We start from the raw sequence: 23,547 nt of genomic DNA, 5'->3' as shown, positions 1-23,547 counted from the left end.
GTGTGTGTGTGGTGGTGGGGGTGTGTGTGTGTGGGTGTGTCTTTTTTGTGTGTGCCATTGTGTCTCTTTATGTCCGCATGCATGTGTGTGTCTGTCCTCTCTGTGTCTTTCTGTGACTAGGGCTCGCATCCTGAAATGGAGTCACTTCATGTACAATTTCTCATATCTGTGATTGAATTTTGTGTGCTAATATTCCAGTTTTAGTGGGATTCTCGTTCACACAATTTAAGTAAATCGAGGACACGCATTAGCATTGTTCAACAATAAAAATGAACAAACGTCCATATTTTTCTCATCTATCTACCTCAAGCTACACAAATTGCATGTTTTTTTATTTATTTATTTTATTTTTAAAAATCAATCAATTTGAGTTGCATGTCAGCAATCGTGAAAGCGACTGAAAGTGTTAATAGACACAGAGTTCACTGATGTGTTAAACAAAACACTGCTCTGAATGAAATCCCTAAACAGTTTTAAGAGTTTGGCTTGAAAGCCTGATAGACAGAGATGTTTTGGCTCTGATGTGCCATCTAGTGGATGTCGTTTTCAAATCTTATGGATGAAGAGAAAACTGTGTGTGTGAGTTGAACAGCGGTGCTTTGGTGTGTTGCTTCTTCGCCGTCATGCAAACGTGTGTAAAATAAAATCCAGGCTCATCTTCTTTATGTCCAGACATATATTTTAGTCACTTATGTTACACGTATGTAAAGTTTCTGACCTTGAACATCTGGAAAGTTTCAGATATTTGTGTCCACAATGGAAAATGAGGGGGAAGAGAGAGGGCGATTAAGACTCGGGGGGGAGGGTGGAAGAGAGGGGGAGAAGGGATGGTGGGAGAGGAAGGGTGGAAGGGTGGGTGTGTCGAGAGGGAAAGGGGGAGGGTGTCGAAGGGAAAGGATGGAACTGCTGCGTTTATTGTTATTAATTGATCGTGCTTTCTTACATCGGGATGTTCTTCACAGCAAACAATATAACGTATATCATTTATGATTACATCATCCTTCATCCGTATGTCTCTTTCTGTCTGGCATTCAGCATCTCACTCGACACAAAAAACCTTTTCACACCCTGAGTTATCATTGTTCTGATTGCTGCTTTTAACCCCGGCTAGACGTTTTAATGGCTTTTTTTTTTTACGCAGGGTTCTGAAACGCTGCTCTAAAAAGGCTTAGCACTGTTAATGTTACATCTGTTATTGTGATGTAACTCATAGTTATTGGCTCATAGACGAGTCGTTCGAAAGGGCTATAATCCAGTCACTGTTGGGGAACGTGCTGTTAGTAATGAAACATCAGAAGTGATGACGAGGTTCTAGCTAAAATATATTCACTACAAATTCTACTAGCAGCTGCTTTCAAGTGCATTACATCCAGATGATCAAAACATGACCCTTAACCATACAGTGTCTGGGTAGATAGTGAGTGCGGTGTGTGAAAAGGGACATGTCCCATATGTGACATTAAAGAGATGGACACTGTAATGGCTTTATTACTGCCTATATAATAGCAAGTTGGAAAATGAAGCTATGTGTAATTTATAGATCCATCAAAACTATACACACAAACTGACAACCTGTAATATTTTCATCATCCCTCTGAAACATCTGACTTTGTCCAGTTGAGGGCAGTATAATCCTTCACCCAAACTACACCTTTAACCCTTTGTGTGTTGTTTGTTTCATGTGTGTTGTTGAGCTGATAAATACAAACAGTTTAGATGCATGTTGTACTGAAGTTATGTAGCTGAAAGTCATTTATGCTGAATTATTAATAGTAAAATGATTCCCTGCATGTTTTTGTATGAACAACCAGAAATTGAACTTACATTAGTGAGAAACTCATTTTTATGAGTGAATATTCTCATTTATATGAATTAAAGTGTATTTTATTGTAAAGTAAAACCGTTTGCTGCTACTCTTATTCATTTTATCCCTCGATCTTCAGGTTGGAAAGAAGCAAGAACGAAAGGGTCGAGTTGAGAGTGCTCATGGATTTACTGATTATAATCTCTATCATCAGGTGAGTCTCTCTTTCTCTCTCTCCCTCTCTCTCTCTCTCTCTTTCTTTCTCTCCCTCTCTCTTTCCTTCCTCTGTCTCTCTCTCTCCTTCCTCTGTCTCTCTCTGTCTCTCTCTCTCTCTCTCTCTCTCTCTCTCTCTCTTTCTTTCTCTCCCTCTCTCTTTCCTTTCTCTCTCTCTCTCTCTCTCTCTCTCTCTCTCTCTCTCTCATATACTGGAACAGTGTTAGGAAGATTTGAGCTTCACATGGAATTGCTCAGAATTGTTTTTCAGAAGCATGACGTAGAAGGTGTAGGAGAAAGAGAACATGATTTTCTAATAAAACCTCAACACAATAAATACCTGTAAGAGAATCTACTGAGGTTTTTTGTTTTTGCGTTGCTCAAATCTGCTGTAAGTAAGCAGACCATGGTGTGATACACGATCACCTGAAAAACAAGGTCTAGCTCCACTAATAACAGCCTCCTGCATGTAGTCTAGAGGAAAATAATTAATTGATAAACTGCAGAGGAAAACAAGACAACTGATTTGAACTGAAGTATTGAGCTGACGTTGACTAAAGCTGACATGAATATTTCAATAACATTTCAATAAATATCCATTTATGAACTATTACAGCTAATCGAAATATATGTACAGTAAGAACATTGAGTTACCATTTTTATGCCTTATACTAAATGGGATTTTATACAATACTACATTTACTAAATCTATATTCTTTAACAGGTGCTTCAATAAGCATTGAGAAGGTTTTTATTTTGAAATCCCAGGTGTTAGGAGAACCCCAGGTATTAATCATATGTTCAGCCTTGTGTCTACTTAGCAATAAGACCTGCCCCTGTCATATACACCAACTAATAAACCTCTGGGAATCACCTTCATGGTAAAAGTGCTATTTGTTCTGGTTAGATTGGGATGGATAAATGTGTGGATAAAGTCCAGGGAAAACTCTAGACTATTTCTAAAGTTATATGTAGAAATTGACATTGGGAAATATGGCACATTAACAAAAAAGTCCATTATCCATTGACCATATAAAATGACTGACAATGAGTCTGAGTGAAGGATGCTGGGAATATCATTGAATTTTATTATTAACAAAAACAAATCCATGAATGAATTAGATTAGATTAGAATGTGAGTGTATGTTGTTGTGATTTTTGCTTGAAGCTTGTGCTATTGTGCATGGTATGTTTGGTAAAGAGGTTCAGTTAGTTTAGCAGTTCAAAGATTATGCTGACATCGCAGTGATTATGTCGTCATTCTGTCTGTCATTCAGTCAGTCTGTCAGATATTAAATTTGTTTGTTATTCAGTCTGTCAGTCATTAGGTCAGACTGAATAATTGACAGACTGACTGAATAACTGATCATCAGTCTGTCAGTTATTCAGTCAGTCTGTCAGTCAGCCTGTCATTTAGTCTGTCTAAGTTCTTCAGTCCTGTCAGACATTTAGTCAATCTGTCAGTTATTTAGTTAGTCTGCCAGCCAGCCTGTTAGTCCTTCAGTCTGTCTGTAAGTCATTCAGTCATTTAGTAAGTCTGTCAGTTATTCAGCCATACATCAGTTATTTAGTTAGTCAGAATGTCAGTTATTTATTCATTCAACCATTCAGACTATTATCCAGTCTGTCTTTCAGTTGTTTAGACCGTTGTTTGGTCAGTGATTTAGTCAGTTAGTCACTTTTCCAGTATGGCAATCTTCAGTCAGTCTGACATTCAGTAAGTTTGTCTTTCAGTCACTCACTCAGTGGAATCTATATTCTGCTTAAGACTTTACAATTGAATAGATTTACAATAATCCAAACTCATTGTTTGGTGAACACCTGTGTGAACACCATAATAACTGTGTAGAATCCTGTGAACTTGTACAAGCAATGCGGATATTTGCAGATTCATTTGTGTTCTGTGACACAGCAAATGAGGAAAAAATGCAGTTAAAGTATAACTTTAGATTAGGTAGATTGTTGTGTTTAATTTGTGCTATCATTGTACTGATAACAGGTTTCAGATTGATCGCGGTGTACGATACAATTTTCTTGAACGTGAAAATGTTGATCAGACCAGGAGACATGTTTATCTCTTTATTATAGCACTGGTGAGAAATGGCAAAATGTAAAGTAGTTGCAAGATCACTGAAGTAGATATGTTGTGGAATTGTGTTACTCTGGATGTTTTCTTTGTTTATAACCGACACAAATATCTGGGCTTGTTGTTATTGTAGTGCTGCCAAATGAAATAAAGTAAGGAGTGTCTGTAGTGGGAACTGACTTTGATTTTTATCTGGGGTGTTAATCAAATGTGTTATATGTATAGTTTTGTATTGAATTCATTTATACGAATACAAATGACTAATTAGGGTTGGGGAAGCTTCCTACTCAGTTCCATGTTAGACATGAATGATGTACTGTAACGGCTCTGTTCCAGAGAGAAGAGCACATGGCTGTCGTGTAGGTCACACTTTTTGCTGTTTTCATAGTAGCACTTCCTGTTTACCCTCGGATAATTTCTCTTGGAACAAATCAGCTGTTGGCTGCTTTTTACTTCCCAGCCCAACTCATCCGAAACCATCTAAATTTGATTTAGATCTGGTGATAGCCTTAATCCATAACCTAGAGATGTGTTTGAGGTCATTGTTCTATTTGGGGAAAAAGGCAATTGCCAAACTAAATGAAAACCAGCTGGGAAAATGCTGTGGTATCCATGTTGGTTTTAAGTCACTAACGGTGTCACCAGCAAAGCACCCACACACCATCACACTTCCTACTCCATGCTTCACAGTGGGAACAACACGACCAGGAACCACCCATTCAGCCTCTCTGTACTTAATAAAGACACAGCGGTTAGAAGAACTCATCAGACCAAAGGACATTTTCCACGGCTCTGATGTCAGTTCCTTGTGTTTCTTGGCCCATGCAAGTCTCTTCTGCTGATTGTTCTTGTATTGCATTCAACCATGAAGGCCTGAGTCATGCAGTCTCCTTTGGACAGTGGATGTTGAAATTTCTGCCATTTGAACTCTGAGGAGCATTTATGTGGGCTGAAATCTGAGGATTTTCATCTTTAATCTTTCCTCTGTAGCTGTGTTAGTTTTTGGTCTTTCTTTCCTGGGAACGTCCTCATGTGTGCCAGTATCATCATAGTGTTTAATGGTTTTGGGACTGCACTTGAGGATACAGTCAAAGTTTTTGTGATTTTTAGCATTGACTGACCTTCATTCAAGTAACGATGGACTGTCTTTCTCTTTAGTTAACAGTGTTTCTTGCCATAATATGGATTTGTGCAGTAGTTGTTTAGCATTAACTTTGACTCTGTACCTACTTTTGATATGGACTCTGTACTAGGGCTGGGCTGAAAACTGTATCACGATATCAGTGTTTCATATCGGTCTATCGATAATTATTGATTTTTTTTTTGACCCATTTAAAATAAGGACCTAGAGAAAAATATATTACATTTAAACATTTCTCTTTTAAACTTAACCTTCCTCTGATCATAATCCCCTCGGTTTTTAAGACAGAAATGTCAACAACCAGGAAACCTCAAATAATTAAAATGTAAACATAAGTCTGACGTCGCAATGAACACTTAACAATTATCACTTAACATTTAAGGTGCAAAATGAAAGAAAATGTAAGAAATGCTTAAAGTGTAATAAAATAGTGCAAAGTGTTAATTATAAACATAGAGAAATGGTCTTGTATGATTTGCAGACGACATTGGTCTGACTACGGTCAGACTTATAATATCCAAAAAAAGTGCCGTACTGGCGAGCTGACCTTTCCTCTTTTATTTACAATGTCCTCGCTCGCTGCAGCTCAGTTTCTGCTTATCAGTCGTCGGTTACTAAAGAGGAATCCTGCAGACCAGCACGAGATAACGATACGGCACAACCAAACATGATACTATTACATGATTGGCTGTTAGCGTGTCACTCCCTACGTTGCTAGGTTACCAGAGAGTAAGTGCCTTTGTTATTGCAACCAAACTTGCTTCAAAACCTCTGTTTTCTTCCGACAAAGAAAAAAAAAAATCGAAAGTTTTATCGAACACATTTTTTTATTGATATCGATCACGTGTCTATCGTGATACATATCGTTATCGTTTCATCACCCAGCCGTACTCTTGGATGTCTTCAGTAGTAAAAAAAAGAAAAACCTCTGAAGTAGAAGGTGTGTCTCAATTTATGCAATACCAGTCCAAATTTCAGAGATGAAATGTTGTTGTATTGCATAAACTGAGCAGTTTTTTTTCAGCAGGTACATGAATGACAGTAAAGGAAAAAGGATTTTCAGACATAGTTTTCATCTAGGAAATATTCTTATCTTTCACCCTCTTTAGCAAACAGAAGTGCTGACTGATCTCAGTGTCCCCACATCCAGCGATGAGCAGCTGGAGTACCTGCGCTGGAAAAAAGAGAGAGAAGAAATCGACCGAGAGCGTGTGGCTCGCCACAAAAACTCCCAGGGACAGTGGAGGAGAGCCTGGGACATGGACAAACCCGAGCTTACGTAAGCTGCTGCGGCCGTTCTCCACATGTCGCATGCTGTCTGTGTGCATGTGTACATCTGTGATTAACCCATTTGTCTTGGGTTAGATTGGGCCTTGTTCTAATTACTTTTGTCTGTTTGTTTGTTTGTTGTGCTGTTCCACTTTCTGCATGTCTGACTGACACTTCAATTATAAATCTCAGTTGTTTTGTGAAAGTTGACTTGAGTTTTTGTGTTTTTTGTGTCTTTTCAGCATTTTTCATACAGAATACACATAATTAAAGGATTGAAAAAGACTATGATTTTTAGTAGATTTTTATCAGGAAATATTTACTTATGGGTTATTTCATTTTACATTATAATAATTATTAGTTGTCTCCAAAATAGACACTTTCAGATGAATTAATTTGGTATGAATCCTAGAAACGTTACTTTTTCAGACTACACATAATGAAAATTCAGGTGGAAGAAAAAAAAAGGGGGGGATGTTTTGAGAAAGTTGTACAGAATATTAATTTAACACAACATTTTTGATTATTGTCAATTTTTACATGAACGTCTTACATTATGGGGAAATATGGATGTGTTGAAAGAGGATACGAAGTTGATTGGTGCGAGAGCAGAGGATGCCAAGGATAGAGTTAGGTGGAAACAGATGATTCGCTGTGGCGACCCCTAACGTAAAAATTCGGAAGAAGGAGAATGATGATTCTATCATTATGGTCAGGTAAAAAAAAAACTATGCCATAACAAATTAAAAGGAAAGACCAGTGGCTCTGTTGGGGATGTTTAATTGGAGAATTTTGGATTCACTGGTCCCTTTAGAAGAAATACTGTAAATCAATACATATGATTACCTGTCTAAATCCTGATTGGAGTGACCTCCTCCAGGATGTTTTGTTTTCCTCATTGACAGTGCACAAGGGTTCAGAGAATGATTTATCAAAGCAAGGGAATGACTTTATGTATTACATTTTTTAGGCCTGATAAGCCAGGGGCAGTCATGGCGCAATATCCCTGTAACAGAACAAGTTAAGAACCTTTCTCTGTGGCAGTGTAGGGGCTTGAACCCCCAACCTTCTGATCATTAACCTGGTGCATTAACAGTTAAGCCACCTCTGTCCTCTCCAAAAGGCTATAACTCATATGCTTATTATCATATGTGAGGTATTTAAACTATGGGAATGCCTCCAAACACTGGCCTGTGGGATGGAGGGAAAGTTTCCCCTACTGAAGCTGTTCTGCTCACTTGTAGCAGATCAACACCTTCATAAGACACTTCAGACCCCGATGACCAAGGGAATGTCGAGCTACATATTACAGTAGATGAAGTATTATAGCAGTAGTGTGCATGTTGCTTAACACCACGTTACACACCATTATTAATCCGTCATATCTAATTCATGCCATTCTATTCCATGATTCTTCAGGTGGACTTTATTTTTCTCCATGAACTCATGATGATGCATTTGTTGTTGCTGATTTGTGCATGAAGTGTTCACTAACTCAGGTGGGACAAAATGAGCGATGTTAATGATAACTAATAATAAGTAGTCAGAAGTTGTTTTAGATATTAAAGAAGAAGAATGAAAATGAATGCTTTTTATATATATATATATATATATATATATATACACACATTATATATATATAATGTGTGTATATATATATACGTATATATATATATATATATATATATATTCAACCATGCAAAGGAGAGTGAGTTTTACTGCATGTTATTAAGGTCTATAAGGTTTATTGAAAGGTAAATTCAGTAGCATTTACTGAAATGCTATTTCAGACTGTTCAGTTATGTCACATGCTTTTATGTGTATTATACGATTTGAGCACCAAGTCTGTGCTTTTCCTATCAAATTAAGGTTTGGAAATGCAGTCATAGCTGAATATTATTAAATTAGATGAGATTAGATTCAACTGTCATAACACTTGCAAGCACAAGGCGACGAAATACAATTTGGCATCTAACCAGAAGTGCCATAAGCAGCAAGTGCAAGATGTACAGTATTTTCAATGAGTACAGTATGAACAGGATTATATACAGATGCATATGGATATACAAGATATAGAGGTTGGGTGCTATAGTTATATTATATCAACAAATATACAGGTGCTATTGGCATAATATTCAGAGGTGGGTATTCATCGGGTTTTTTTGTCCAGAGGCTCCTGAAGTGCCGATAAAAGTTCACCGGGATGACTGAAGAGAGGTGATGTCTCTTCAGTGTCCTCAAGAAGAACAGGCGCTGGTGAGCTTTCTTGCCCAGGCTGGTTGTGTCAGTGTCCAGGACAGGTCCACTGAGATGTGGATCCCAGGAACTTGAAGCTGGACACATGTTCACCTGGCAGATTGTTGATGTGGATGGGGCCGTGTGCGCCTTCTTTCTCCCTCCTGAAGTCCATGATGAGCTCCTTTGTTTTGCTGGTGTTAAATGAGCAGGTTGTTATCGGCACTCCATGCAACCTGATGATGTACCCCTTCCCTGTAGGTTCTCATGGTTGTTGGTGATTAGGCCAATCACTGTGGTGTTGTCGGAATCATGATTTTAAAATTAGGCCCATGCACAAGCTTGCAGTCATGAGTGAACAGGGAATAAAGGAATGGGCTCAGCACACAGCCCTGTGGTACAGGTTAAGGGTGATGGTGGCAGAGCGACCATTTTTTTGTTTGTTTGTTTTTTTGGGCCACTTTCAAAATTTGTTGTGGTTGGCTAAAAATTTTGAAATAGCAAAAAAGGAATCGTTTTGTATGTTTATATTAATGCAGTTGTTAAATACCCAACAACCTAACAACAGAGACACACACATATTGAGTGGGCTTTTATTCAGTAGGATACACACTCAGGGAGAGAAAGGAGTGAGAATGTGGGTGGCACTTCTGAGTCACGATAATGGTTGAAAGCGTATGTCTTTGTCCTGACCTGTTGTTTGAAATTGAAAGGTGGGTGAATGTGTGCGAATCAACACTGCCCATAATTTGAGAAAATTTGACAAACATGAGTAAAGCAAGTGTGAGAGGGACCCAAATCAAATAGGAAAGGAAGGAGAACTTCACGGACATCTATTTGATCACGTCTTTCATTTTCTTTCTATCATATAAGAAAAGTAGCTGCAATAACAATCAGGCTGGGCCAGTTTCGGCTCATGGTGGATGGGTTTTAAGCAGTTGTGGGCTTGAGCTCTATTCTCCAATTTCATGTCTTTTTCAGCAAAAATACTTTGCATCTTATCTTTTTTAGTTCTGGGTTTTTCACCCATTGTTTTTTTACTGTTTGTATATGAGAACAAAAAATCTCTGCTATGTCTAAGAACTGTACCCAATGTTTCTTTTTTACACACCCCATGTCTGGAAGTCGTCAACGAAGCAGAGTTTGAGATACTGGGCTGATTTATTTGCAAGAGAAACACTGCATGGGAAACAGTCAGAGTCTATATTTAGACAGGCTTAAAATACCTTGCCTTATTTGGTCTAGCTTGCAAACACCATAAACCGAAGTGGAGTGGGAAACATGAATGTTAAAGGACAAAGTGTTTAGTGAGCGCTGCAAACATTCAGGCTGATGATTCAATAGTACAATAAAAAAACATTACACAACACTCAGGCTTGGTCTAGAAGCCTTTCTTAGTGTAGCGATATGAATAAATACAAAAAAAGTGTATTTGTTCTTGCAGGCTGTTGGACTAATTTTTTTTGTTTCTTTCTGCACTTGTGCTTTGAGCAGAATAGCACACCATAACATCACACAATGTTATTGATTGACCCGGTCACCTGTACCTATCTGGTTTGTTTCCTTATCCACATATACCCTTTCTAGGTTTTCTGAAAAAGGCACAGCAGACAGAGGCACACCAAGCAGAGGTGAGAATTGATTCGAAAGTCCCTCATGTAAAACTAATCATTTACAAAAACAAGATTAAAAACGAAAGGATGGCAACCTACTCATGAGATTGTTTTCGACTAAACCATTTAATGTATAGGCGTAAAACACTATAAAATAATAGACTATACAATTAATGTAACCATTTACATAAAGCTAATCTCGTGCGAACGTTAGTATAGCCTTTAATAAATAATCACCCTTAAATAATGAACGTTTATTTTGATCAACAGGGGGAAGAAATGCTAGAAGAGGACAATCCAGACCTTCAGCAACAGAATCACGAGGTAGACAGATCTGGGGGATGTGGTAGCTTAGTGGTTAAGGTGTTGGACTTCTAACTGGAAGGTTGTGAGTTTAAATCTCAGTTCCATCAAGCTGCCACTGCTGGGCCCCTAAACAAGGCCCTTAACCATCAACTGCTCAGTTGAATGAAATGAGATCTCAAAGTCAAAGCAAATTCATATATTTATCTAATTAAGTTACAATCCATGAGACCAGTCAAAGTCTTTGATAACTTCTAAGCTCTACCACAGTTTTTTTTTTTTTTATTATGAATGATTTTTATTAAAAAGATTATTTAGGTATTATTTTTAATAGAAAGGATTTCATTCAAACCTTAACAAATTGTCCTTTAAATAGCGTCAAAAGGAATGAAACCACAGTGGCTTTAATAAATAACCAGAATATTTTTCTACACATTTAAATAACAATTTTTTAAAGTCAAAACATTCAAAAAAAACATGAACTTAGGACTCTTAACTCTATACTAACAAACCAAAATCGTTACCCCTCTAAACAATGAAACCCCAGAATCAGGATTTCTTGCAATATAAGTGTCTTATTTTGTGTGTGTGTGTGTTCCAGGTGCACAGCGTGATAAGAGAGGAAAGAACGTTCCTGTGGTTTGCAGTAAAGTAAGAGGAAAGGACCGTTTGACTGGCCGAGCTAGGAGGTAAGACACGCTGCTGCTCTGATCACGCAAATGGCATCGAAGCACAAAGTATTAGTTTTTATTTCAATATATTGAATCTACAGTATCTCTAATTTATTGAAAATGAATCAGAATATTTTGACAAATTCCCACCTCTAATGTTTCATAATGTTTTATAGATAATTTCTTTGTACCAAAAACGGTTAGCTACACGAGTTAGTAGTAACTTGACCAGCCCTAAATTTCTGATTTATTTAACAGCCAATTGCCATGTTATCATATTTATATAAAATAAAGCACTCTAGGGGTGTTTGTTCTAAGGTTAAACTAGGAGTCATGGCTTCAGGATAATTCAAGAACATTACCATCTTTAAATAGCAATACACATTTTAAATCATTTAGCAAAGTTGTAGGCTAAACAAAGCTAAACATGTTTTTTCAGATTTCTGTAAACGTTTCTGTAAATGTTATTCATACACGTGTGCTTATGTTGATAAACAGGTATGGTTTAGGCTAAAGTCACTTCCCAATTACCAAACAAATTAACCACGCACCTGATTTGAATTTAGTGATTTAGTGAAAGCTCACAGAGCCGAAAATGATGTGTCCAGCTTTATGTGTGATATAATTAGCCACAAGTTTATTCACTGCTTCTAAGATGCGCATCACATCTGGTTCATTATTTGCGTTATATGAGTATAGTATACATTGGTATTGCTAAAGAATTTAGCGTGACTGTCAAAACATTAGCTTTTTTTCCTCTCTCTTTTACCCTGTAAATGCAATGGTCTTTTTCTGTGCTTGAATGTACAGTAGTTCACTGGCATTAAGAGAATAATATATATATATATATATATATATATAGATATATATAGATATATATATATAGATATATATGTATAGAGAGAGAGGGAGAGAGAGAGGGAGAGAGAGAGAGATAATATTATATAGATATATAGATCTATATCCATTTTAAAGAGAACTTTATCCCTTCAAACTTGTGTCCAGTATTTATCGGTTCATGTTCATATACTTTTCTTTTCAGATGGGACGCTAAAGATGAAGAAGAGCATTTACAGGTTAGTTTTGTACTGAGTACAAAAAAAAAAAAATTACCCGACTTACATTTCCCAGGGAGCTTAATTAATGATGTTTTGATCCAGCTGAGTCTTCTTGATTCTGGTTACAGCTGCTACGTTCTGTCTTCAGTCATAGCTGATAAGATTAACGCCTGGCTTTTTAGAATTATAGCCAGTATTACTGTTGACTATGTTAATTCATATTATAAATCTACTTCAAGTAAAGATTTACAAGAAAAACAGTTGAACTTGCAACATCGTATATTAATATTAAGCTTCTTTCCATGTGTCCCATGTGTGTTGTAGACCTTTAAGCTTGAAAAGAAAATTAATTAATTAAGCCTCCTTTGTCGAAACCAAGAAGCTCCCCTGACAAATTTCTGAATGTGCCATCTGCTAAAAGATATTTCTTAGAAATATTTTGCCATCTGTTGTGAACCAAATCTGCAGGTGGGTACAGACACTAGTTTGGAGGAGTTTTTGGAGGAGCTGGATGCTCTGTGTGATCCTGAGGTCAAAAGTAACGGTCCAGAAACCGAAACCCGGGAAGCAGAATCCACTGCGTCTGTAGAGACAGCTACAACCATCGGCGCTGAGAGTCAGCTTCTTCCTACAGACTCGTCCAACAAAAACACCTCCATTTCCAGGGGAGCCGAGAAAAAAGTCCGTTTTTCAGAAGACCTCATTCATGGAGCTGCTGAGAAGAACACGAACACTGATATGATTGAGATCAAAGCCAGTTCTTTAAAAAGCACGCCACTGACCAAAATGGCGCTTGGAGAGCTGGATGCCGAGCAGGACTTGGGTGATGATCAGGAAGGCGTGAAAAGCAACCAGGAACAAAAGGCAGCAGGCATTCGTCTTACAGATTTTCAAGCCAAAACACTAGGCCGGTTTGATTCCCAGGAGACGAGCATTAAGGAACTGAAACCAATGCCTGAGAGCTTCCTGAAGGAAGAAACAGAGAGCAAATCTGAAGAATCACCTTGTGATAGTGTTGGTTCGCAAAATGGCACTGAAGCCAGAGCTTCTACTGAACAGAACCTGTTTCACACGATGGAACCTCAGAAGAATAACCCCTCCAGAAATACCGGTAGGAGTGCGTTCATCTGTTCATCTCGTAAGCATGACAAGTTTCTGACTGAAGGAAAAAAAGTTCCTTGCTTCATTCTTAATAGTGGAGCTAAAATGTTCAGGAAAATTAGGTAAGATTATGTTAGGCTGCTATAGTTGGAAAATGGGTATGTGAAGTTGAAGTATGAGAGTCTGTCCATACTAAGCCGATGTTCTTTTTCTCATTTCCAAAACAATACAGATATTAAGACGCAGAGTATCACCCTATACACATGATCATCTGATAAGGAGATTAATATTTCTTAGATTTGTAGCACAGGGCTTTTGTATTCTCCAATCTGATTGTACATCACCTCTTAGAAAAAAAAGGCAAAATATTTGTTAATGCATTTTCACTGATCATATTTTTCATGCAGTAACTTTCACAGGGATAAAAAACATGCTCATCTGCCACAGTGAGCACTTGTAGATCTTCCAAAAGTGACCAATTAGTGTATAATGCATTGATCTTTTCCAATATTCAGTTTATATACATCAATTCATGGCACTAAAACATACATAAAATATATTAGATGATCATTCATTTATTAATAACTGCTTTATCCTGGACAGGATCTTGGTGGATCCGACCTTGATGGAATAGCAATCCATAGCAGGGCAGCATGTTGACACACACTCACACTCTCTGTCACACCTAGCGACAGTTTATTATCACCAGTCCACCTGCAGATGTTTTTGGAAAATTGGAGGAAACCAGAAAACCCAGAGGAAGCGTGACCCAAATAACCCAAAAGAAACTAGAAGCAGTTCAGTGTTTCAAGTCAATATTAATCTAATTAGTCTTAATTTCCATAATTACTTTACTAACTAGTTTAGTTGCTCCGAAGATGATACCATCCTTGATAAAAGGTTGTGCTTGAAAAGTTTAACAAGAAAAGGAGTCTTTAGCATGAAGCTTCCTGGAGCATTATCATTTATGCCATCTCTTTTACAGATGAGCTGATCGACTCTAGTCTCTCAGTCCTGAGTTTAGAATCTGGAAATTCTCTGCCTGACCACAGCACCAGCACTGAAAAGGTACGAGCAATGGTTCATTAATGGGCCCACAACCACAACCACAAGATAGCATGTGGACTCATTTAACCAATAGTATGACCTCCAAGACATTTTAGCTTGTCTCTTTTGGGGAGGGTTGAGCACATTTCAAATACAAATGAGTCATTTTCTTCTAGTGCGTCATGAAATGGCTGGGTTTACTAATGCTCTGGCTGCATGCTGATGAGAGCTGTTCATTTCACTTGCAAATTTGAAGTATCTCTTTCTCGTGTGGATGTGCAGCTCCCTGAAGCTACATTAGAGAGTTCAAGTGATTCATGAGGTTTGAAGGTGGCACTGTTGGTACATTTCTTTCAGCTCTGCTCCATTTATCGCAACCAGGTTTTATCTGCTGTGGACCAAAAGTGGCAGGATAAGTGACCTCAGGAATATTAAAATTATTTGCTGCACATATAGCTCTTAAATCATTACCCCTGTGGGTAATAATAAAGGGTAAATGGTTACGTTTTGAGCGGTACACCTACAGTAAGATATCTTGGAGTCATTGCTTGCTCTGTGTTGTTGTTGTGTGTTTGGAAAGCAGATGGTAGCAGGAGGTGGACTTGAGCAGCTGCTCACAGTTGTGACAGCGTTATCTATAGTACATGATGCACATGCACACGGATACCATTAATCTGCTATAAAGAGCAGATCTAGAGATCCATGAAGTTAGGAGCTTCACTCTGAGCTGTATTTAATGAATATGATTACAGTTAGCACCTTTTTTTTCAGTTAGCTTGTGGGATCTATTTAGATTTAATAACATGGAAAGGAATCGAACCAGAATTGTGTGTGGCTTAACAATCAAGAACAGTTTTGATGACTAATCACCTGAAAACCTAATAAGATTGGAAAAGGTTTGATTTTAGTGATCAAATTTGCAACTTAGATTGACTAAGGATCACTGTGGCACAGCAAGAATGATCAACTGGTGTAGGTACATATAACATCTTTAGCTTGCCACATGAGACTGACAAGATGAGTAACAACAGTTTATTATGTTTCCTACATATTAGTAATTTTTTAATCTTGGTCAGTGTAGTTATAGATATGGATTTAACTGGGTAAAATACGCTCTGGATGGGACACCATTCTATCACATGGCATTATTCACAAACACACACACTAGATGACCGGAGGTACAGTATGCGGTCACCTGACCTACACACCCATATATGGGTCTTCCCCAAACTGTTGCCACTCACAATCACACAATTCCTGGGATAGGCTCCAGCTTCCCTACGACCCTATGGAGGAAAAGCAGTGTAGAAAATGGATGGATGGCTATAACACACACACACACACACGCACACATACACACACACACAATAGTAGAAAATGTTCAGAACCTCAGTGTGCTTGTGGACAACCAGCAGCATTTCTTTGTTCATGTTACATAAAACCTGCCCACTCATCCTTTATACTACACTACAGGTACACCGCAGTTATCTACTGCAACTTTCAGCTCATTTTACTTTGGTGGCAGATAAATGCATGTTATTTTCAGTCATGGTTTTACTGTGGAGTACTGTACATGAAATTGTATTTGTGAAGCTGTAGTCTGACATGCTGTATGTGATTTAACATTTGCTTTTTTCTCTGTCTTCCCTCCAGGCTAGAGAGAACGGGAAAGTAGTTTAGGATGCATGTTCTTTCGTGCCCACATCTGTTCAAGATGGAAACCAAACAAAGCAAGAGACTGGCTGTTTAAGTCTGATCCAGCTTCAGGAATGGTCAGGTTGAGAACTAATAGAAATTAGCTCCATGACATAGTAGTGGGCAGTTTGGTGAGGTCTATGATCCCTATATTCTTTTTGTCCATATACACCAACTAACAGCTAAGCGTCTGTATTTGTAAAGATATACAGTATTGTGGCTAAGTAAGTTTCCATTCAGAAAGAGGGAGAATGTGCTGTATTGATACTGTACATCTCTGTGTGTTGAATGGCTTATTCGTTGGTCTTTCACCAAAACCTGAACAGATTTGGATGAATTAGGATGTGATATTGGCTTAAACATGCATGTTAGTACCCACTATCACAATGAACCTGTTGATTCAATGTTAAGGTGATTCGTCTTTGTGCGATTCCATGATTGCGGTGCCATTTGTGCCCCGATATTTTTACATTTACAAATATACAAAAGATAGACACATACACACACACACACACATATATATATATATATATATATATATATATATATATATATATATATATATATATATATATATATATATTTGTGTGTGTCTACTTTATATTTTACTTAAAGGTAAATATAAAGACTTATAAATAGGGGACGTGTCTTTACCAATAAGCTGTATGCTTATGTCTGATCATCACTATATATCTATATTTTTAAATGTCATTAATTTGAATGATTAAAAATAACCCAGCAATAGTGGCAGGTTAAGGACATATATACTGAACACATACTGCTGGGAATGCGTGTCAGTCTTAACCAGTAATCAACAAAAATTTCTCCCAATTTCTTTCACAAATGCGCCTTTTATGTCTCAACATAAGGGTTAGCCATTTTTGTGTTTTTATTTTCTTGCATATTTCAAATAGTCATCATTTGGGCCTGTCCTGCCCACTATAATTACCCTTAGTCCTAAAAAAAAAGGTTAATTAAAAAAAAAAAAAGTAATATTTTCTGTAAATAAAAAAAATATTTTGGATTAGTGTTCAAATCCAACAACCACCAATAATACAAACTGCATACATGAAGAAGGCCTATATATATATATATATATATATATATATATATATATATATATATATATATATATATATATATAGGAACAAAAAAATGGTGTAGACAGGTATGTTTAATAATAAATAACGATGAAAGCAGTCTTGGAAGAAACATCAACAACAACGAAAAACTTAAATATTCAGAGTAGAAATATAGAAGGTCACAAAACCCTTTATAATAAACTAGGACCAAGCTGAGGTTCTAAATAGTACAGATAGGGGCTCCAAACCATATAAAACTGAACTTATTTTCTAAATGTAAACTCCCCTAACGTAGTGTAGATGCTGTAATATCCTTTTAAGCCCAGTGTTTAATGTTTTTTTTGTGTCTGACTTTAGTAAATGATTCAGCAAAATAATTTATCTCACTTAGGACTTATGTGGACTACAGTATGTCCGAGTCATATGTTCAATAGGGAGCTGCATCATCTTTTTTTTTCCTAATGATTCACTGTCACTATAAGTCGCTTGTGTACAGTACATACCTCGCACTCTACCATTGGTCAAACTGCTTGTCCGTCACCCTCAGAGTGAGTGTCTTCCTGTGTATAGAGAGACAGGTGATTGGTTGAGAAGAGTAGACCATGGAGCCTGAACACAGCCTGAACATTCAAACCCAAACACAAATGTAAACTTGCAGATGAATTAGAAAATGATTTTATTTTTTCCTCCCAGTCAGGAAGTGGACCAGTTATAACCAAAAGGTGTCTAAAAGCACTGAAAAGCCCTGAGGGAAGTATAGCTTTTTTAAGGCAACTTATATTATATTTTATTTAATGGTTAGTAAAAGAAAAAGAAAATTAATATGGAAAAAAGTATTACAAGTTCAACTTTTTTTTTTGCTTTTAATTTATTTTTGTGCCAGTGTGCCCCATGTTACACTGATGCCCCAGTGTCTTCTTTTATTACAACCAAAATATGGTCACCCTACTTAATATCCTCATACCATTAGCACTGATCCTACTGTAGCTAGCCAGATTTTTTTGTATTTGCTAAAACCGTGTTGCTTATTTCCGTGCAAAATTCTTTTACATTTACAGCATTTGGCAGACATCCTTATCCCCATGCTCAGGGGCCCAGCAGTGCCAGGTTGGTAGACCTGGAATTTGAACTCACAACCTTCCAATTAATAGTCCAACACCTTAACCACTAGGTTACCACATCTCCCTCAAAATTCAGCCATTTTCACCAAACAGTCATCTAAATCCGAGACTGTTGGCTGAAAATGGATAAATATTTTTACTTGGATCAAATAAAAAAAAAAAAAAAAAGAATCCTTGAATTTTGAAGCTTTACAGAGGGTTATTGCATTGGGCACCTCAATCATGAAATCACCTTTTATTCAATGGAATAAACGACGCCACCAACGATCAGTCAGTCATTACATCCGTATATTATGATACATACTGACTATTTTAATATATACTCTGGTATACATTCTTGGCCATACTGCCCAGTACTTTCATGAAATTCAGTTCCTTCAGGATTTCATTTTTTTTTTTAAATTGTTGCAGTCAAAAGACTTGATATTTGGTGCAGCTTTTTTCTGTTTTTTTGTGGAAAAGTATTTCAATTGGAAAAATTGCAATCACAGGATTCTTGCTTTAAAGAGCAACGACACACATATTTTCTTTCAATGAAGCTGAACTATTGTTCGACTCGCGTGAAACGACGAGGGTTTTGCTTGAACTTGTGAACCTCACGTGATGTGTCTCTTTCTAAACCTGTGGAAAATCTGTTGTAATTTTAAAACATTGGGAGCTTCTCGGAATGCTCGAGTTTGCTGCTTGTTTTTGTGTTTATTTTTGTGATCACAAAGTCATGAAATCCTGGAGGGACTGGCGTTTTGCTAATGTAAAAGGTAGGTCATCATGATTACTGTTTGTTTTGGATAGAAGAAAAGTTGGAAACGAGGTATTAAAAAAAAAAAAAAAAAAAAAAAAAAGGAAGGTGCCTGAACGTCATAGAAAGATTCTGGATCTAGATTGGACCTAGATTAGATTTTAGGAGGTAAATGTGTAGAGAATACAAGGACAGTAATAATAGGAGTGGATGAGGGAGACAATGGTCACAATACATCACTGTACTTATATTTTATGGAGTATGTTGTTTCTGACTAAAGAGTTTTTAAGTCATGTGGAATTTTCTCAATCATGGGCCTTTCTCATATCACTGGTTGGTTTTAAAATAGATTTTTAGATAGATCTTTCTCATTTATTAGGAGTTATCCTGAAGTGTTTTTCTCTGAGTGTGTTATGGCAGAAAAAGAATGCCCTGGTTAGGAAATATGGAATTCTTATGTCTAACTATTGAGACTGTACTAGAGTTGAGAAATCAGTGATGCTGGTGAAGGAGTTTTCAGATGTTAATTAAAAGCATCACAAAAACGTGTGACAACGTTTACACATTACACGTGTGGAACTCTGATGCTTCTCCTTTCACACTTAAATCACTATTGTGAAGTCAGGAGTCAAGGACCAAAATGATCTTCACTGATTCTCCAAGCTTGTACATGATGGAGTCAAATGTAGTATGCGACAAACACACACAAACACACACACACACACACACACACACACACACACACACACACACACCGCACGCATACTCACACATATACAAAAACAAGGAAAAATTGTGAAAATTATTTGTATTGCAGTGCAAAAAAAATTCATTTCATTTGACTCACTCTTGTCAATTTATCATTTCCCAAAAAATAACAGCAGACAACTTAGTTGTTTGACGTGAATTTGAACTTTGTGTAGCACAAATTAAACCCTCATTGAATCCAATTTCTCTTACATGATCTTATTAACTCAGGATTGTATTACACTATTATTATTATTATTATTATTATTATTATTATTATTATCTTCATTCATTCATTCATCTTCTACCGCTTATCCGAACTACCTCGGGTCACGGGGAGCCTGTGCCTATCTCAGGCGTCATCGGGCATCAAGGCAGGATACACCCTGGACGGAGTGCCAACCCATCGCAGGGCACACACACACTCTCATTCACTCACACAATCACACACTAGGGACAATTTTCCAGAGATGCCAATCAACCTACCATGCATGCCTTTGGACCGGGGGAGGAAACCGGAGTACCCGGAGGAAACCCCCGAGGCACGGGGAGAACATGCAAACTCCACACACACAAGGTGGAGGCGGGACTCGAACCCCGACCCTGGAGGTGTGAGGCGAACGTGCTAACCACTAAGCCACCGTGCCCCCTATTATTATTATTATTATTATTATTATTATTATTATTATTATTATTATTATTATTATTATTATCATTGTTTACACTTCTTTGCTACTCCCGCCTCCCTCTTATTTGATGTGTTACTGACACCTATTCCAGCCAATCAAGTCTTAACAACTGGGAAACGTACATGATTGAGAAATACCCACTTTTCTTGCACAAAAACTGCCCACTACTAGTTGCTTCTGATTACTGAAATCAGCCTAGATGTTATGGTTTGAAGGAAGAGGGTACGCATTATGCTAAGAGCGCTATGCAGCATATTGAATGTCTAGTTTTTTCAAGGGTTATTTGACATATTTGAATACACAAAAATAGAATACAGTATACACACATACACACACACACAGGTAAATCACACACATACACACAAACACAGGTCAATCACACACACATACAGGTCAAACACACACATACAGGTCAATCACACACACATACAGGTCAATCACACACACATACAGGTCAAACACACACATACAGGTCAATCACACACACATACAGGTCAATCACACACATATACAGGTCAAACACACACATACATGTCAATCACACACACATACAGGTCAAACACACACATACAGGTCAATCACACACACATACATGTCAATCACACACACACATACAGGTCAATCACACACACATACAGGTCAAACACACATACATGTCAATCACACACACACATACACAAATACAGGTCAAACACACACATACATGTCAATCACACACACACACATATAGGTCAATCACACACACACACACACACACACACACATACAGGTCAATCACACACACATACAGGTCAAACACACACATACAGGTCAATCACACACACATACAGGTCAATCACACACACATACAGGTCAAACACACACATACAGGTCAATCACACACACATACAGGTCAATCACACACACATACAGGTCAAACACACACATACATGTCAATCACACACACATACATGTCAATCACACACACATACAGGTCAAACACACACATACAGGTCAATCACACACACATACAGGTCAAACACACACATACATGTCAATCACACACACATACAGGTCAATCACACACATACAGGTCAAACACACATACATGTCAATCACACACACACATACACAAATACAGGTCAAACACACACATACATGTCAATCACACACACACACACATATAGGTCAATCACACACACACACACACACACACATACAGGTCAATCACACACACATACAGGTCAAACACACACATACATGTCAATCACACACACATACACACATATACAGGTCAATCACACACACATACACACATACAGGTCAATCACACACACATACAGGTCAATCACACACACATAATACAGGTCAATCACACACATACACACATATACAGGTCAATCACACACACACATACTCACACATACAGTTCAATCACACACATACATACACATGCAGGTCAATCACACACACATACAGGTCAAACACACACATACATGTCAATCACACACATGCACACACATACAGGTCAATCACACACACACACACAGGTCAATCACATACACACAAGTCAATCACACACATACACACACATACAGGTCAATCTCGCACACACACACATAGAGGTCAATCACACACACATACACACACATACAGGTCAATCACACACATACACACACATACAGGTCAATCATACACACACAAGTCAATCACACACATACAGATCAATCACACACACACACACATACAGGTCAATCACACACACATACAGGTCAATCACACACACATAGAGGTCAATCACACACATACACACAAATTCAGATCAATCACATACACCAACACACACACACACACACACACACACACACACACACACACACACACATACAGGTCAATCACACACATACACACACATACAGGTCAATCACACACACACACACACACACACACACACACACACACACACATACAGGTCAATCACACACATACTGTACACACACACATACAGGTCAATCACACACATACACACACACATACAGGTCAATCACACACACACACATACAGGTCAATCTACACGCTACTGAGTTTTGTATTTTTGTATGCACATCTTTTGGGGAGTGTCATTTTGTGCAAAGAGAGTTAAAGCAATGTTTACTGCTTTTAAAGGTATGTTTCTAAGCACTTTATTTTGTATAAACACCCGCTATGTTCGGAAAAGTTGCTGTTAAATCTGACGAACGCTACCTTCAAATACAAACCCCTTTAAGACTGAACACTTAATGTCACGTGACTCAAATGTTTTTAAGTGCAGAATTAATTTGCTTACGCAGAATGTTCATTTGTTCTGTTGTGAAGAACGAAAAAAAAACAGTTTCTATTTGCACATATTCTAAACTAGGCCTGAAGCAATATGCCTACAATAAATCCAATAACGCACTGCTGAGATTGACTCCTAATTTTGAATCATTAGGTACGAAGACGTAAAACTCGACCTGATTCAAAAGTCAAGTTGAAATTATATTTACCTCTTTATAGTATTAAAAAATGCCTAATAATATAAAAAAGTTAATATTTTCATGAATTACTTTTAATGGAGTGATTGGGTCAGTGAAGATATATTGTTTCAGGCCTTTTCTGAATCAGTAAATAAAGCTACTGCTGTTGCTAACTTAATTCTGAAATATTTCTGTTCACTTTAATGTCGAATTTAATTCTTTGCTTTATTTAAGCATGGATTAAGTGACTAATTTAATATTTAATTTTGTACATCATGCTGTAATCAATGTATTTGCCACTGTCACTTTGTTTCCTGCAGAATATAAGATGAATTTTGTGTACTACATTGCGTAATAAACAGATTTTGGCTCACATTTATGCACGTGATCGTCTTTATTTTCTTAATCATGATATTTTTATATATTATCACATGCTTGTTTTTGTAATTGTTATAAAAC

At 37.4% G+C, this 23,547-nt stretch overlaps 2 protein-coding genes across 3 annotated transcripts in view; both read left to right on the top strand.

Moving 5' to 3' along the window:
* LOC132852776 (coiled-coil domain-containing protein 9B) overlaps positions 1 to 16,746 on the top strand; it is a 46,290-nt gene extending 29,544 nt beyond the window's left edge. For both annotated transcript variants that reach the window (XM_060880192.1, XM_060880193.1), the window contains 9 exons: positions 1,944 to 2,018; positions 6,354 to 6,523; positions 10,336 to 10,379; positions 10,632 to 10,685; positions 11,266 to 11,353; positions 12,378 to 12,411; positions 12,862 to 13,504; positions 14,480 to 14,562; positions 16,195 to 16,746. In XM_060880192.1, the coding sequence (XP_060736175.1) occupies positions 1,944 to 2,018; positions 6,354 to 6,523; positions 10,336 to 10,379; positions 10,632 to 10,685; positions 11,266 to 11,353; positions 12,378 to 12,411; positions 12,862 to 13,504; positions 14,480 to 14,562; positions 16,195 to 16,221 (1,218 nt within the window). In that variant the 3' untranslated portion in view covers positions 16,222 to 16,746. The remainder of the gene's footprint in view (positions 1 to 1,943; positions 2,019 to 6,353; positions 6,524 to 10,335; positions 10,380 to 10,631; positions 10,686 to 11,265; positions 11,354 to 12,377; positions 12,412 to 12,861; positions 13,505 to 14,479; positions 14,563 to 16,194) is intronic.
* A 4,838-nt stretch (positions 16,747 to 21,584) lies between these two features.
* On the top strand, positions 21,585 to 23,463 carry LOC132852824 (putative uncharacterized protein FLJ46204). Its single transcript, XM_060880268.1, has 2 exons — positions 21,585 to 21,836; positions 21,916 to 23,463. The coding sequence occupies exons 1-2, from the start codon at positions 21,752 to 21,754 to the stop codon at positions 22,734 to 22,736; spliced, it is 906 nt and encodes a 301-aa protein (XP_060736251.1). The 5' UTR covers positions 21,585 to 21,751; the 3' UTR covers positions 22,737 to 23,463.
* Positions 23,464 to 23,547: the final 84 nt, after the last annotated feature.

The sequence above is a fragment of the Tachysurus vachellii genome, chromosome 10 (genome assembly GCF_030014155.1).
Source record: "Tachysurus vachellii isolate PV-2020 chromosome 10, HZAU_Pvac_v1, whole genome shotgun sequence".
Lineage (NCBI taxonomy): Eukaryota > Metazoa > Chordata > Actinopteri > Siluriformes > Bagridae > Tachysurus > Tachysurus vachellii.
The sequence above is the reverse complement of the archived record's forward strand: the minus strand, read 5'-3'. Positions and strand labels throughout refer to the sequence as shown.